At 44.6% G+C, this 15,712-nt stretch overlaps 1 protein-coding gene across 1 annotated transcript in view; it reads left to right on the top strand.

Moving 5' to 3' along the window:
- Positions 1 to 7,168: 7,168 nt before the first annotated feature.
- rreb1a (ras responsive element binding protein 1a) overlaps positions 7,169 to 15,712 on the top strand; it is a 30,753-nt gene continuing 22,209 nt past the window's right edge. Inside the window, exons 1-5 of the mRNA XM_061093887.1 lie at positions 7,169 to 7,226; positions 13,781 to 13,888; positions 13,970 to 14,216; positions 14,516 to 14,585; positions 15,609 to 15,698. Of these exons, the coding sequence (XP_060949870.1) occupies positions 13,783 to 13,888; positions 13,970 to 14,216; positions 14,516 to 14,585; positions 15,609 to 15,698 (513 nt within the window). The 5' untranslated portion in view covers positions 7,169 to 7,226; positions 13,781 to 13,782. The remainder of the gene's footprint in view (positions 7,227 to 13,780; positions 13,889 to 13,969; positions 14,217 to 14,515; positions 14,586 to 15,608; positions 15,699 to 15,712) is intronic.

Below are 15,712 nucleotides of genomic sequence, written 5' to 3'. Positions count from 1 at the left end.
ACTCTCCTTCTATATTCTTCTTCATTTCTCCTCCTCTTGTCTCCTTTCCTCCCTCCTACCTTCCTCTCTTGTTTCCTACCATCTCCTTCCTCTTCTATCTCCTGCTCTTGTTTGATTTCCAGTCTTCTTCACCTCCTTCACCTCCTCTACCTCCTTCACCTCCTCCACTTCCTTCACCTCCTCTACCTCCTTCACCTCCTCTACCTCCTTCACCTCCTTCACCTCCTCTACCTCCCCCGTCTCCCTGATTTAAATATCTCTGTTGATCGACGACTTGATGAAGCAGCTCTGAAGCAAATCATTGATTATTGATTATTTAATATCTTCAGTAAGTTGCAGCCTAGTCCTCCTCTTCCTCTCTCCTCCTCCTCTTCCTCTCCTTCCTCCTCCTCCTCTTGCTGCTGAACTTACACAACAATAGAATCAGGGTGTGACTCCTCTTGTTCCTCCTCCTCTTTTCTTTTTCCTCCATCCCTCTGTGAGAACTCTTTCACCACCTGAGAAGCAGGAGGTGTGTGTGTCTGTGTGTGTGTGTGTGTGTGTGTGTGTTTGTGTGTGTTTGTGTGTGTGGTCGTGTGTGTGTTGAATTAGTCTCGAGCTCAAACCGGCTTTTGCGTGTGTGAGCATGCAGTGAGGCCTCCAGGCAACACACACTGCACAACACTAACACACATTAAAGTGTTTATTAAGTAAAACCAATGATGTGACGTGTATGTGTGTGTGTGTGAGTGTGTGTGAGTGTGTGAGTGTTATTTTATTTATTGATAAATCTGCTGATAAATTGGATAATTAATCAGGAAACAATTTATATTCGTCTCCATATTTCTGTTCACATGTAGAATGGAAGTTAAGGTGATGTATGTTACACACATGCACTCATGTCACCTCTTTATCTTCAATTTCTAATCCCTCAGACCTGACACACACAGACACACACACACAGACACACACACACACACACACACGCAGCAGCAGTTGGAGTCAGTTGGTGTTGAGCTGAAGCATCTCTACAGAACACACACTCTCTGATAGACAGACTGGAGAGAGAAGGATAACAGCAGACGACTCAGTGTTATGGATGTGGCCAGCTGTGTGTGTGTGTGTGTCTGTGCGTGTGTGTGTGTGTGTGTGTGTTTGTGTGTGTGTCTGTTCTGTGACACACACTAGTAACTGTCAGCCTGCAAATATGTGGTCTCTCTTACCCACACACATTTACACACACGTCCAGTTGTGTTAGCAGATATACAGGCTGTGTGTGTGTGTGTGTGTGCACCAGCTGCTGTGTATGTGCGTGTGTGTCTGTATGTGTGTGTTATTCTGGATGAATGTGTGGCTTTGTGTAGCACAGAGACAACTGCTGGAGGAGGATGGAGGGAGGAGGAGAGTTGGACTCCTGCAGATGAAGTGATGGAGGAGAAACTGACACTGAGCTCATGTTTGTGACAATTCTATCATTAATGAAAATGTGTCCCAGGAACAGAAATTAGCTGATGGGACTTCATATCCCATCATGCACCTCACCGGCCTGGCGACCAATCAGCCTGGTGACTGATGTCTTTAATCATCGTGAAAGAGAATCAAGATGATTTGGCTTCTGTCGTTGTCACACATCAGCATGAACTGATTATTGAGTTGTGAGAGTGTCGGGGACTTTGTGTGTGTCAGGCTGTGTGTGTGTTTGTGTGTGTTTGTCTGTGTGTGTGTTTGTGTGTGAGGGGGGGGGGTGGAGTTGTGACCTTTGGCTAAGCTTCAGTTTTAGAAAATGTTTGTTTCAGAAAGAAAATGGTCGGATGAATCAATGATTTTCAATCTCAGACAGGACTTGATGAATATAGTGTGTCTGTGTGTGTCTCTTTGTGTCTGTCTGTGTGTCTGTCTGTGTGTGTATGTCTGTGTGTGTGTGTGTGTGACATTTTCAGTTTAACAGTGAAGGCTCTCAAAACTACAGCAGCAGCACAAGTGTTTGGCAGGTTAACACCAAACCGACTCACAAGGAAATAAATCTTTAATCAGACACACACACACACACACACACACACACACACACACACACACACACAGACACACACACAGACACACACACGTCCAGGTTAGCATCTGTTAGCATGGCGTGAATGAATAGAGGTCTAACAGAGGAGAGAGCAGAGGTCGTTGGCTGTCGCTGACACCTGTTTGTTTGTGAGTGTGTGTGTGTGTGTGTGTGTGTGTAACAGCTGCTCAGCATGTTGACAGGGGACCCCCCCCCCCCACACACACACCTCGTTCACATTTTGACTCCCCCCCCACACATCACTGTATCTGTAATTACAGAAGAGAGCTGGAAGGAGATGACACACACATGCTGACGTGAGGCTTCCCATGTGCAGATGAGGAATCAGCTCCTGTTGAAATTTAGGAAGTAAAACTGCTGAGTCATGGTGGACGGCCTCGCTGTAAGAGTCTCACAGCATCAACCACACACACACACACACACACACACACACACACACACACACACACACACACACTGTGAGCATGCAGTTTCTCACACAGACACACACACAGTCTGGTATCACAGCTCCTCTTTGAAACTAAAGGATCTTTATATTTGACCTTTTTCACAAAGTTGTTACAAACTTTAGATTTGTGTGTTTTTAAAGATGTTGTGAAGTCTCCACCAACCACCTGAAGGCATCGTGGTGCATTCAGGGTCCCATGAAGCGTGAGGACTTGTCAGACTCGCTCGGTGTTTGTGAGAGAAACATTTGTCACCGACTCATGATGAGACTTGAGCAGAGTTAACCAGTAACTACATGTACTGACTCATCGGAGGTGGACTGGTGATAAGGATGCTCGGGCCGGGAGAGACGGGCGAGCGAGCAGTAAAAGAGCAGGAGAGAGGGAGGTGGGGGAGGAGGTGTTGATGTCCTTGAGGCAGGAGTCGGGCAGTTTGCCAGGGCCACGGTGCTGGCAGCCAATCAGCTGTGAGGTTAGAGGGAGGGTGGCGTGCAGCCGGCCAATCAGGACGGAGCTTAGAGCGGGAGGAACCGAGCGGCTCATCTGGTCCAACGAGATTCTCTCTCTAACAAGATGTTCACTTCTTTCTTTTCTCTCACTTCCTTTTTTCACCCTCACCACTCTCTCTCTCTCTCTCTCTCTCTCTCTCTCTACCTCTCTCTCTCTCTCCCCTGTCTCTCTCCCTCCCTCTCTCTCTGTCTCTCTCTACCTCTCTCTCTCTCTCCCCCTGTCTCTCGCTCTCTCTCTACAGCTCTCTCTCTCTCTCTCTCTCTCTCTCTCTCTCTCTCTCTCTCTCTCTCTACCTCTCTCTCTCTCTCCCCCTGTCTCTCTCTCTCTCCCTCTCTCTCTCTACCTCTCTCTCTCTCCCCCTGTCTCTCTCCCTCTCTCTCTTCCTCTCTCTCTCTCTCTCTGTCTCTCTCTCTCTCTACCTCTCTCTCTCTCTCCCCCTGTCTCTCGCTCTCTCTCTACAGCTCTCTCTCTCTCTCTCTCTCTCTCTCCCCTCTCTCTCTCTCTCTCTCCCCTGTCTCTCTCTCTCCCTCTCTCTCTCCCTCCCTCTCTCTCTGTCTCTCTCTCTCTCTCTCTCCCCTCTCTCTCTCTTTCTCTCTCTCTCTCTCCCCTGTCTCTCTCTTTCTCTCTTTCCCCCTCTCTCTACCACTCCCTCTCTCTCTCTCTTTCCCCCTCTCTCTACCACTCCCTCTCTCTCTCTTTCCCCCTCTCTCTCTCTCGCACAACCTGTTCCATCCATCCATCGTGTATCAGTGCTGTTTTTGAACAGTGTGTGCTGTGTTTGTGTGTGTCTGTGAAGGTGTGTGTGTGTGTGTGTGTGTGTGTGTGTGTGTGTCTGTGAAGGTGAATTAACTCCTTCACGTCTCACATCTTGATTAACGACAACAGTTGTGATGACGTTAATTCACTCGTTTCTTTCCCTGCTTTGTGTGAGTCACTCAAACTGAAAAAGAGATCAAGCGACAACGGGCGTCACAATGTTTGTGTGTCTCTTGTTGTTTGTGTGTCTCTTGTTGTTTTGCATCTTCTTTGTTGTCTTTGTGGTCGTTTTGCATCTGTGGCCCCAGGTCGGATTCAAACTAAACTCAATTAAACTCCAGTTGAAACTTCCTTTTGGAATGAAAACTTTTAAAACTCTAATTAAAGTGTAGCTAACTTTGTGTTCATCACTCGGAGAATTGTGTGTTATTATTGATTATCAGTGAATCTACAGTCGATTCTTTACTGAATAGTTTGTTTTTGAACTGTTTTATGATGAGTACATTTCACAGCTGTTTCCTAATATCCGGTGGTTCACACTCCTCCTCCTCCTCCTCCTCTTTCTTCCTCTCCTCCTCCAGCCGTCTCCTCTGCTCCTTCCTCCTCCTTTCATTCTTTCTTGTCTCCTCCATCTCCATATTACTCCTCCACCTCAGCCTCTACACCTCCTCCTTCCTCCTCCTCATGTTTCCCCTGCCTGCACTCAGTTTCTCCTCCTCCTCTGGAACCTGGAGTGGTTCCCCCTCTCCGGCTTCTCTCTCTCCCTCTCGTCCATCCTCCTCTCCTCCTCCGGGCCCTCTGCACTTGTCCATGCCTGTCAACCCGAAGCAGAGCAGCATTCCTCAACTCACACATTCCTGATCCTGCTCGGCGAGTTATTTTTACCGTCAGCGTGTGTTCCCGCCGCTCGCTCTCCACTGGTGGAAGCATCTTCATCTTCAGGCCTCTCTCAGGGTCGCCTGGTCACTTCACGTCCCAGTTAACCCAGTTACACTGTAACCGACACTAACCAGCGAGCAGCGCCACCGCGGTTAATGTTTCATGGCTCTAACGTGTTGGTAGTAAAGAAGGAAACTGAAGCCAGCCGCCCGGTGGAAGATACAGAGCTGGAAGATACAGAACTCACAGCGCTCAGGTTCTTCTGTGAGGTTCTGACTCGTGGTCCTGCACCAGCGAGTCTCTGCTCCTGTCAACAAGTCACATTTAACATCATGAGCTATATTCTTACAAGTAATGATTTATAATAAACATTATTCATCTTTTATTTTAGAGGAAACATCCGAGGTAGGATACTTATGCTAATCTGTAAAACCTAAAAGCTACATATCCTAAATGCTTAATATTAACTAATTGTATTTTTCTGTTAAAAGTACTATTCCCATATGCTGTGTTTGAAATTAAGAAGCAGATTTTTTACATATTAGCATGTGAGCAGAAGATCAGTTTGAATAAAACTGAATCGTAACTAAGTTTATTTGTTGATGTCAAAGTGAGCGTTTAGTTGTGATTCAGCGTTCGTCAACAAAATGATTTCAGCTTCACTTCCTCAAAACTCCGTGAAACGTTTGCGTCTCATTTTTATGAAGCTGTTTCTCTGGCCTTGAGTTTTGAAACCGTTTAGCGCCACAAAGCTACGACCCGGGCGTCCGGCTGTGTGTGCGTTAGCGGAGCTAGCTCATTAGCGTGTGGATTAGTGAGGCTTTGTGTGTCGGAGCAGGAACATGGTGATAAACCCGGGTTCATGTTGGAGCTGCCACTCGTGCATGTGTCATGTTTCCCCCCCGACAACACTCCTCAACATGCAGCAGCCATGTTGTAATCCAAGAGCAGCTGACTGCAAATCAAGCTTTGAATGAGCCCGGAGCTAACAGCTAACAGCTAACAGCTAACTGATTATCATTCTCCTCCTCTCGTCTCCCTCCATCTTCAGCCGCCTCCTAATTAGTCTTACCAACCCTGTAAGCTTTTAATCTTTCTCTTTTCCTCCTCATCCATCCATCTATAAATACATCTGCTCTGCAGCCTGTTGCATCCTCACATCCTCCTCCATCTCCTGCTCTCCTCCTCCTCCTCCTCCTCCTCCTCTCTTGTCCCGTCCATCAGTAGCAGCTTATCGTCTTTGAGGCGTCTCCTTGTCTTCATCCTGCATCAGGACGCCATCTTTAGCTCCGTTAAGCCTCCTGAGCATCATCGTCCAGTTTCTAAACCACATGAAACACACACAACACGTTAACTGCTCCCGCCTCTGAATGAGTTGGGTCATTTTGTCCCAGCGCAAACTTTTATATGAACTATTTAAAACAAGCGCCTCCATCACAGGTAACATCTCGATCATCTTTGATTATAACTCAGAATTCTCTCTTCGTTAAATCTGATTCCTCTGTTCAGATATTCAAACTATATCAAATATTTACATCTTTCTACCTGTGGAAGCTTGATCACAGTTTTTAACTCTTCAGTTCAGCTCCTTGGTTTCTGAAGCTGCTGGATTCCATCTGATGTGCAGACTCCTGGTTCATGTGTTGTGTATCTGTTGTGTGTTATCTGACCTCCAGTGACCTCTGTGCTGCTCACCTGGGATCTGTGTGTTAGAGGAGCTGAATCTGTGTGTGTGTGTGTGTGTGTGTGTGTGTGTGTGTGTGTGTGTGTGTGTGTGTGTGTGTGTGTGTGTGTGTGTGTGTGTGTGTGTGTGTGTGTGTGTGTGTGTGTGTGTGTGTGTGTGTGTGTGTGTGTGTGTGTGTGTGTGTGTGTGTGTAAAGTTTCTCCTCTTGCTTCTGGACCTCGACCGATGTAGCGACCGTCCAATAGAAGATCAGATCCGTCGTTACGATCTCAAATCAATATCTGTGTTTGTTTGCTGGTATGAAAATGTTATTTCACAGAATAAACAATGCAGAAAAGATGTTTAAAGTTTATGTAATTAATTTCCTTAATTCAATATATTTTGTCAGTTTTCAGTCACACAGGCCAAAACACATCATGTAGAATTCAACAGGCTGATGTGTAGTATATGTTTTGGTTTGTTATCATTTTTAAAAGTGGCGTCCTGTCTAATGTGTGTAGGGAGGCGTATATAACTTAACACAAATTTAAACAACTTTATGCAACTTTTTACAGTTTTGCACAACTGAAAACATATTTGTAGAACTTAGAACAACTGTAGTCCTGGATGATGAGAAGTTAGTTCTACTTGTGATCGTCTGAAGCTGATTGTGTGTTTGTCTTCCAACACAACAGATTGTGAGTCACTGTGTGTGTTAATCTGATCGTCTGTGGCGTCCTGTAGTGCAGTGTATTGTGTGTTAAACTGTGTGTGTTGTGTGTCACTGACTGTGTCTTTGTGCTCTCCCCCTGCAGTGTGAGCAGTGGTTGCAGACACACACACAACAAACCCCGCCCCCTCCCGCACTGCCCCGCCCCAAGACTTGAGCGAACGAAAGAACGTTGCTTTACGAAAAGGACGGGTAAATATGCTCCTCCCTCCCTCCCTTCATCCCTCCACTCCTCCATCCATCCCTCCATCCCTCCATTTACCTGCCGGCTGTCGAACATAAGCAACGCAACCATCGCTCTGCCTGCCGCACTTCTTTATATCTATCTTTTTATTCTTCTACTTTCCTCAGTTCTTCTCCTCCTCTCTTTTAATCTCTCCTCTCCTCCTCTTTTCTCCTCTCCTCTCCTCCTCCTCCTCTCCTTGTGATGCACCATTCTGCTCGTTTAGCAGCATCTCTCCATCACTGTCCCCTGGACCCATTTTTAATGTAGAGTCCCCCCCCCCCCCTCTCTCACTCTTCCTTGCTCGTCTCCATCATCCTCTGTTCACCTGTCCTGTTTGGGATCAGAAGGTTGAGAACAAGCGGCTGCTTCACCTGCTGCTTCTGGCCGCTCTGTCATGTGACCACCTGTCATGTGACCACCTGTCATGTGATCACCTGTCATGTGACCACCTGTCATGTGACCACCTGTCATGTGACCACCTGTCATGTGATCAGCTGTTTGCTTCTGTAGACGCAGCTTTTAAAACGCATCCGTTTGTTCCTCCTTCTTTTTCTTCTCTGAATTTTGTTCCTCAGACTTTTTAATTTTTCCTAAAGTTGATCCACATGTTCAGATGATCTCCAGCAGAATCCCTGTCGCTCTGTGACCTGATCAACTCAGAAGAATCTTTAACGGACTTTGGTTCCAACAAACATCACATGATCATCACACTATTTAAACAAAGAGTCTGAGCCAAATACAAGTAAATAAAAGAGTTTAACCACAAGCAGCAAAATACTGAAAAGTTTCTCTGTTCGTTTATATATTGAATAGATAGATTGAGAGTTGAGGAGGCAAGTGAATGTTTAGGATCTGAAACTAAAATGTGTATTAAGTAAATATACTTATTAAATAGTACATCAAACTCTCCCTAATTTCTTTACTGTGAAAATACAATTTAATTAAAATAGAAAAAAATGAATAAAATGTGTTAGTTTGGTACAACATTGAGTTTCTTATGTATTTTATTATAATAATAAGCTGCAGCCTGATGTAAGGTTTATAAAAAAAAACATTAAATAACACAAACAGATTAATATCAAATAAGTTTTCATGTTCAAGTCACATTTGTTCAAACAAAGTTAAAGATGAGACGCACACACAGAGTGAGTGTGTGTTAGAGGAGTGGAAGCTGCTTCCTGATTGGCCGGGAGCTGGCAGACATTTTCCACAGTCGGGCTGTTCACTGGTTGGCTGAGACGCTCCCCTCCCCCCCCAGCCTCCCCCGCCCCCCCCCTCTGGTATGTGGTACAGTAGAGCTGACACGCCGGCGATGCTATCTCAACACTTTATCACGTCGGGTCTAAACTCCACTGCTGCGCACGGCAAACACTCACACCGGTCAATCTGTAACCACGCTGGGGGGGGGGGCTGAAAGACAAGATGAGGCAAGAGAAGAAAGGAGGGGGGGTGGGGGGGAGAGAGAAAGACGAGAGGGAGGAGAGAAGAGGAGGAGGGAGAGTCAGTTTATCCAGTTACCATCTGAGCCAGTGTCACTGGGGGGGGGGGCACACCTCGTGGCCAAAAGTTTACGGACACGCCCCCTCCCGACAGGAACAAAATAAGATTTGCATAATTTTCATGAACACATTTAATTCCAGGAAGTGAAGAGATGGAAACAAGTTGCAATTAGTTTTTACCTAAAAAGAAATAAAAACTAAAGAAGTTCTGTTGAAAACCTGCTTTTATGAACATTAACGATAAAACCATCTCCACGGAAACGCACATTAATCATATAAAAAAAAAAAAATTAAAATGGTAAAAACTAAGTTGTAACGTTTAGTGAAAGTGTGAGTTGGTCCCTGACGCTGGTCTTTGATTGTGTTTCCTCTCGGAGGAGGAGGAGGAGGAGGAGGAGGAGGAGAAGTGGAGGAGGAGAAGTGGAGGATGGGTCATGGCAGCTGAGTGTTAGACCTCAGTGGTTTGGGAGGAAGGGGGGGGGGCATCAGGGAGGTCAGAGAGAGAGAGAGGGAGAGAGAGAGAGAGAGAGAGAGCGTCCATCAATCTCTCCCGCCCGGGGAAGCGGCCGGGCGCTCGCTGCTGAGTGTGAACTTCCTGTTGTGGTGCAGACGCTCAGAAAGAGACGGAGATGAAAGAGAGAAAGTTTCAGTTTCTGCAGCTTCATCCCTTCATTCCTGTTATTAAACTGGATTTCATCATCATCACTTTGTGGGAATAAGTCTCTAAAAACCAGGATCATTTATCTTTCTGCTCAGATTAAGTTTCTAAAGACAGTGTTTGCTCAGATAGAGACAGTAGAGTCTGTGTGGATCCCTCAGTGTGACTCTGAGCTGGAGGATCAGCTGCAGCTCGCTCAGGGGTCAGAGGTCACCTGGTCAAACGGGCGCTGGCGTCCTCAGAGTGTATCAGCGTCACCGCGGCTTTAGGGCCGTCACACGTTGTAAAGGATCAAACAGCCGAGCTGTGGTCTGTGACGCTGCTCAGCGGTTTGATCCGATCTGTGGTTTGAGGTGAGATGTTCGATTAGAACCATGAGACCACCTGAAGAGTTTCATTCTGTCACTGCAGGGGTTTGAACAGCTCTTCATCACTCTTCATCACTCTTCATCACTCTTCATCACTCACAGGAGGTGAAGGAACCAGATGAAGGATAGCTCGTTAGCTTCAGCTCGTTAGCTTCAGCTCAATAGCTTCAGCTCGTTAGCTTCAGCTAACACCAGCACTTCTGTTCCAATTAGCTCACGGTGCTAGCAGCGCTGCTACACCTAGCTTGGTGAAGGTGACCCTGTTTATCATCGGCACAAACTTATTTATGTTAATGTCACTTGAGCAGAAATAGCTTTACATTTTAAATAACTATAAATCCCATTTCCTTAGCTAGATAAAGAGGGAGGAGCCAGTCGATGACTCCTCATGACGATTTACTTTCTACAGCAGCTGTGACTGTCAGTTTGCCTCTGGGGCTGTTAGCCTGTTAGCCTGTTGGCCCGTTAGCCTGTTAGCATGTTGGCCTGTTACCATGTTAGCCTGTTGGCACGATAGCCTGTTAGCCTGCTATCAAGCTGCTAACGCCACTCAGGCTACGTGTGTCACTCTTCAGTTCTACAGGAGAACACAAGTACAAGACTTTCAGTTTATTAAGCAAATGAACATTCAACTCTAAAGTTCAATCAAGTCAACCAGGAGCTAACCTGACTAGCATCAACTAGCTAACGAGTTTCATTTTTCACTTATGTTATGAAGAGAGTTTTTAATGAGCAGATTACCAAGATGAAAAGCTCCATAGGACTCCCAGGTTATGCTAGGCTAACCGATGCTAGGTGCAGCTAACAGGGAACCCTCAGGTCTGAAGGAGCCGGTTCTCCACCTGGGTTCTCCTCTGACAGCAGATCAGCTCTGAAGGTTCCACGGTGGAACTGGAAGTTCTCCTGGTTTTGATTGAAGTGAATCTGCCGCCTGCTGGGACTCAGCTGCTCTGTCGGGGGGGGGGGCGGATCGGAGGATTTATGGTTTTCAGACGACAGGAAGTGCTTCAGGTAGCTGCTGGTTGACCCGGAGGAGGTCAAAGGTCATTTTACCAAACAGTTAATGTCCCCCACTTTAAAACAGTTAATTCAGAATGAGGTTTATTTACTGTCATATACGATAAGAGAACGTTACTACTACACACGTAAACATTCCTGATAACATCACTTAAATGAATCCTGTCATAATAATAATAATAATTGTTGGTTAGTTTGCTGATTGACTGATGGTGTTAGTGAGTTGTTATTTACTGGTTTGTGTGTTAACTGGTTTGTTGTTGTGAGTTTGAGATATGACTCTGAGCTGATGTAGAAAATAATGAGTCTTCTTCATATTTAACTTTCCTGCAGATCAAACACTTTGATAATGAAACTTAGTGATGAGATGGAGAAGAGAGGTGTCAGGGACAGATACAGAGCACAAACACACACATTAACACACAGACACACACACACACACATGCATTAACTCCTTGGCTCCCACACAGTGACCTTTTTATGCTTTTGTGTGTGTGTGTGTGTCTGTGTGTGTGTGTCAGGAGGGAGTGTCGAAGCCTGTGTCAGAATGATGGCTGGGAACAGATGTAGTAACATCAGCTATCACACACACACACACACACACACACACACACAGAGACACACACACACACACAGTACGCTGTGTCCCACAATCCCCTGCTTCCTATATATCACTTATGCTAATGCTGACATTTATTTTCTTTCTACTTATTCTATCTATTCTATTCTAATCTATTTCTATCTCTGCACTGCCATAGAGCTGAGTGCAGAGGGACGCGTGTCTCTAGCGCCACCAGCAGGTCGACTTGATGGAGACAACAGGTCAAAGTGTTTTAAAGACACGCAGCTGAAACTATTAGTCCTTCAATCATTAGAAACTTTATTTATATTCAATTAATCACGAAACAAACTTCCCGTCAACTGAATATTCAGGTGTTGATCGAGACAATCTTCCAGATAAAGAAATGATTGATGCAGGAGGTGAAGTCATGTGACACGAGAGGAGGCAGAGGATCCTCTTATCCTCCATCCTTCTCCTCTAACAACCCTAATCTCTCCTTCTCTCCATCCCTCCTCTCTCCTCCTCCTCCTCCTCCTCTCTCCTCTTGCAGCCATCTGTTGCCGCTCGTTTCTGCCGGCTGTAAAAAGTGCTGCCTGAGCGCTCTGTCAGCCAATCACAACACAGTGTGTGTGTGTGTGTGTGTGTGCGCTTGCATGTGTGCGTGTGTGTGTGTGTGTGTGTGCGAGCTGACGACCAACGATGCTGGTATAAAAACAATCCAGGGATAAGTTGTGTGTTTGCGTGCACGAGTGTGTGCATGTGCGTTGATGCACCTGCCACGACCATGTTACAGTTTGTCATATAAGAGCAGTGATAGGTCAGTGGAAACACAACACACACACACACACACACACACACAGACACACACTCGGCCAGTTGTCACCAGTCACTCGCAGAGCTCCACTCATCTTCTTCCTGTTCTCTTTCCAATTTTACTTCTACTACTTTTTAAAATATAAACTTCAATCATATTTAAAGATAATTAAAAGGTCAAAATCTGATTTAAAATATGTAAACAAATTAATTTAGATTATATTAAATATTTAAACTGAAAATCTTAAAAATTAAAAAAAAGTTAAATGACACAAAATTCTTTAAATAAAATTTAAACAACTATAAATTTCAATATAAAGATAAATTTATAAATTATCAAAACTTGCAAATTAATAAAAAAATGTGTGTAATAAAAAACGTAAATCAACTATATTTTTAGAAAGTAATTCAAGTTTAAATCGTTATTAAACAGAATAAAATGTGTGCAAATCAGCCGGATGTAGCTCATAACTTCACAGGTTTCACAAGCTGAGATGATAAAGTTTAGATTAAAAAGTAACTCAATGTCTCTATGGTTCTGCCACAGGTGAATAATTCTGTTTATTACAATTAATTTGTTTTTGGTGATATTTCAGTTTTTTTTAATTTTCACTTCTTGACTCTGTTTGAGTTTCTTTACAAACAAGAACTTTTTATCATCTGAAGTTTCTTCTCTCCGTTCGCTGCTTCTCTCTCCTCCTTCTCTTCTGGTTTTCCTTTGAACGAGGAATTTCCAACACCCCCCCAGCCCCTCCCCCACACATCCACCCCCCCCCACCCAGAGACACACACACACACACACACACACACACAGACACACACAGCTTTGCTCTGAGCTGGAGGAGGAAGTGGTCGGTTCTGGAGAGCGTCTTCCTGTGGGGGCTGCCAAACAGGAAACAGCAATTAGCTTCTCTTCTTCTGCTCTGAGAAAATCCCTCTTTTCTTCTCTGTCCTCCATCTTCTCCTCCATCGTCTCCTCCATCCTTCATCCTTCTCCTCCATCCTTCTCCTCCATCCTTCTCCTCCATGCTTCTCTCTCTCCCGGCCTGCTGGAGTTAGAGTGAGCTTGTAAACTCTGGTCCAGTCGGCCCGGAGCCAATCTGCTCTTACAGCTCAAAGGTCACGTCCGCTGCTCGCTCCTGATCTTCATCTGTCAGAGAGAATCGATGATGAGGAGCAGCTCTCAGTGATGAAGTTGTGTAAACATTTAAGATGCAGACGTGATGTAAATTAAAAGTTTTACCGGAGGATAAGAGGATTAATTCTGTGAACAAACTACATCCGCTCACTTTTTCAACTTTTAAAAGTTGGTTTGATTTACAATCTGTTTTTCCTGTTTCTTCTCGTACAGAAGAATCCTCATCAGTCATTAACAGAACTTCTTTCTATTGTTAAAGTCAATCAATGTTCTTTAAAATGTAGAATTCAAAATCTACCAGAACGACAACGTTTCTGCAGAATCTCCCTCAGCTGGTGAAGCTTCCACACAGAAGCTGTTTCTCTCCAGCTCACACTGAGTGTTAGTTTGTGTGACACGTTTCATGATGAACGTCCTCTCTGCTGCTCACATGTTAAATCGTGAGGATTTTTCATATTTCAGCAGTGATGGAAAACTCCACAGAGGAGCTGCAAGAAGGGGGAGGAGTCAAAACTGAGATAATTGAAGAGGAGGAGGAGCAAGCAGAGGAGAAAACACACAATAACCTCAAAGGTTCGTACAAAACACATTTTAACCCTAGAACCAAAAAAAGAAGATATTATCAAATGTCTCAATATATTAAATCTCCTTCAGGAGCGATCAACGGAATGAAGGAGGCGCCAGAGAGCGGAGGAGAGAAGCTACAGAACGGAGACCGAGGAGGAGGAGGAGCAGGAGGAGGAGCAGGAGAAGCCATGGCAACGGAAGGAGGCGACCTGTCCTCCATCAACGCCATGATGTCAACCGTGATGATGGCGGCAGAGAGCATCAACGGAGGAGGAGAAGGAGAAGGAGAAAGTGGAGTCACCTCCGCCAACTCATCGGCCGGCCCGTCGCCAAGGTAACCACAGACCATCTAATAATGAGATGTTTCATAAGCATTCTTTTATATATTTTTATATTTAATACAAACATGCTCAATTTCCTAGTTTTTTTATTTCCATGTCAAATGTACGCACTTTGCATAATTATTACTATAATTATTATTATTATTATTATTATTACCATGTAATAACCATGAACATTAAAAACAAAGCTACGCTCAGAAATAAGTGAGATAAAGGATCTGATTTGCAAAGATAACTTCTCTTCACTACTCTTCAGTAAAAGTTTTATTAACGTCTTCCTCTCCGCTTTAAGCCCCTCCCCCAGCAAGTCGCTCACATCAGCCATGAGGGCCCCACCCGGCCGCAACGCAAGACGCTCCCAGGTACACAAAACAAACACACAACCACACAGGAAACCTCTATCACTGTTTACACATCTTAATCTGTAAGTGTCCCCAGACTCCGGCTGTCAGTCAAACCCTGTGGACTGTAGACTCCTCCTCTTCTTCATCCCTGCTTCTCCTCCTCTTCTTCATCCCTGCTTCTCCTCTTCTTTCACTCTCCCCTCATCTCCCGGCTTCCTCCCCTTGTTTTCCTCCTCTCTCATCTCCCATCATGCACTGTGGCATTCCTTGCTTTGTCATCATTTCCTGAAACTGAAACAGGAAAAGGAAAAGTGCTTCAGCAGAGAGTGTGAGTGTGTGTGTGTGTTAGTGTGTGTGTGTGTGTGTGTGTGTGGACACTTGTATATTTGTGAGGACGTTTTAAAGGTCCTTGCTTCTCAAAGGCTTGTTTGAGGGTAAAGACTTGGTTTAATGGTTAGAGTTAAGTTGAGGTTAAAATTAAGGTTAAAGTTAAGGTTAAAGTTGAGGTGAAAGTTAAGGTTAAAGTTAAGGTTATAGTTAAAGTTGAGGTTAAAGTTAAGGTTATAGTTAAAGTTGAGGTGAAAGTTAAGGTTATAGTTAAAGTTGAGGTGAAAGTTAAGGTTATAGTTAAAGTTGAGGTGAAAGTTAAGGTTATAGTTAAAGTTAAGGTTAAAGTTAAGGTTAAGGTTATAGTTAAAGTTGAGGTGAAAGTTAAGGTTAGGGAATGTATAATGTCAATGAGTGTCCTCACTAAGCTGCAGGTAGACGGGTGTGTGTGTGGTGATGAGGGAACATGTCACCTGATGCAACAGTGCGTCTCACTGGTGTTTGTGTATAAACATTGTGAGTCTGTGTTAATCGATACATCAACAAAAAACTTACACATTTAAAAGTTCATGACACCAAATAGCAGTTTCTATTGGACGTTTATTCTGTTTGTTGTAAATACTACAAATAAATCTGCTTGGATTTTTTCCAAAGTCGCAGACGGAGATGAACTCTTAGTGTCTAACCTGAAGTTGTGTGTGTGTTTGTGTTCAGGACACCAAAGACACCAGCTCAGCTTTTATCTGTCCTCTCTGTGACAAGGACTGTCAATCACAGCACTCGCTCACCATGCACATCAGACAGGTAAACCCCCCCCC

This window comes from Limanda limanda, chromosome 20 (assembly GCF_963576545.1).
Source record: "Limanda limanda chromosome 20, fLimLim1.1, whole genome shotgun sequence".
Classification (NCBI taxonomy): Eukaryota; Metazoa; Chordata; class Actinopteri; order Pleuronectiformes; family Pleuronectidae; genus Limanda; species Limanda limanda.
This window is presented reverse-complemented; position numbering and strand designations above follow the sequence as displayed.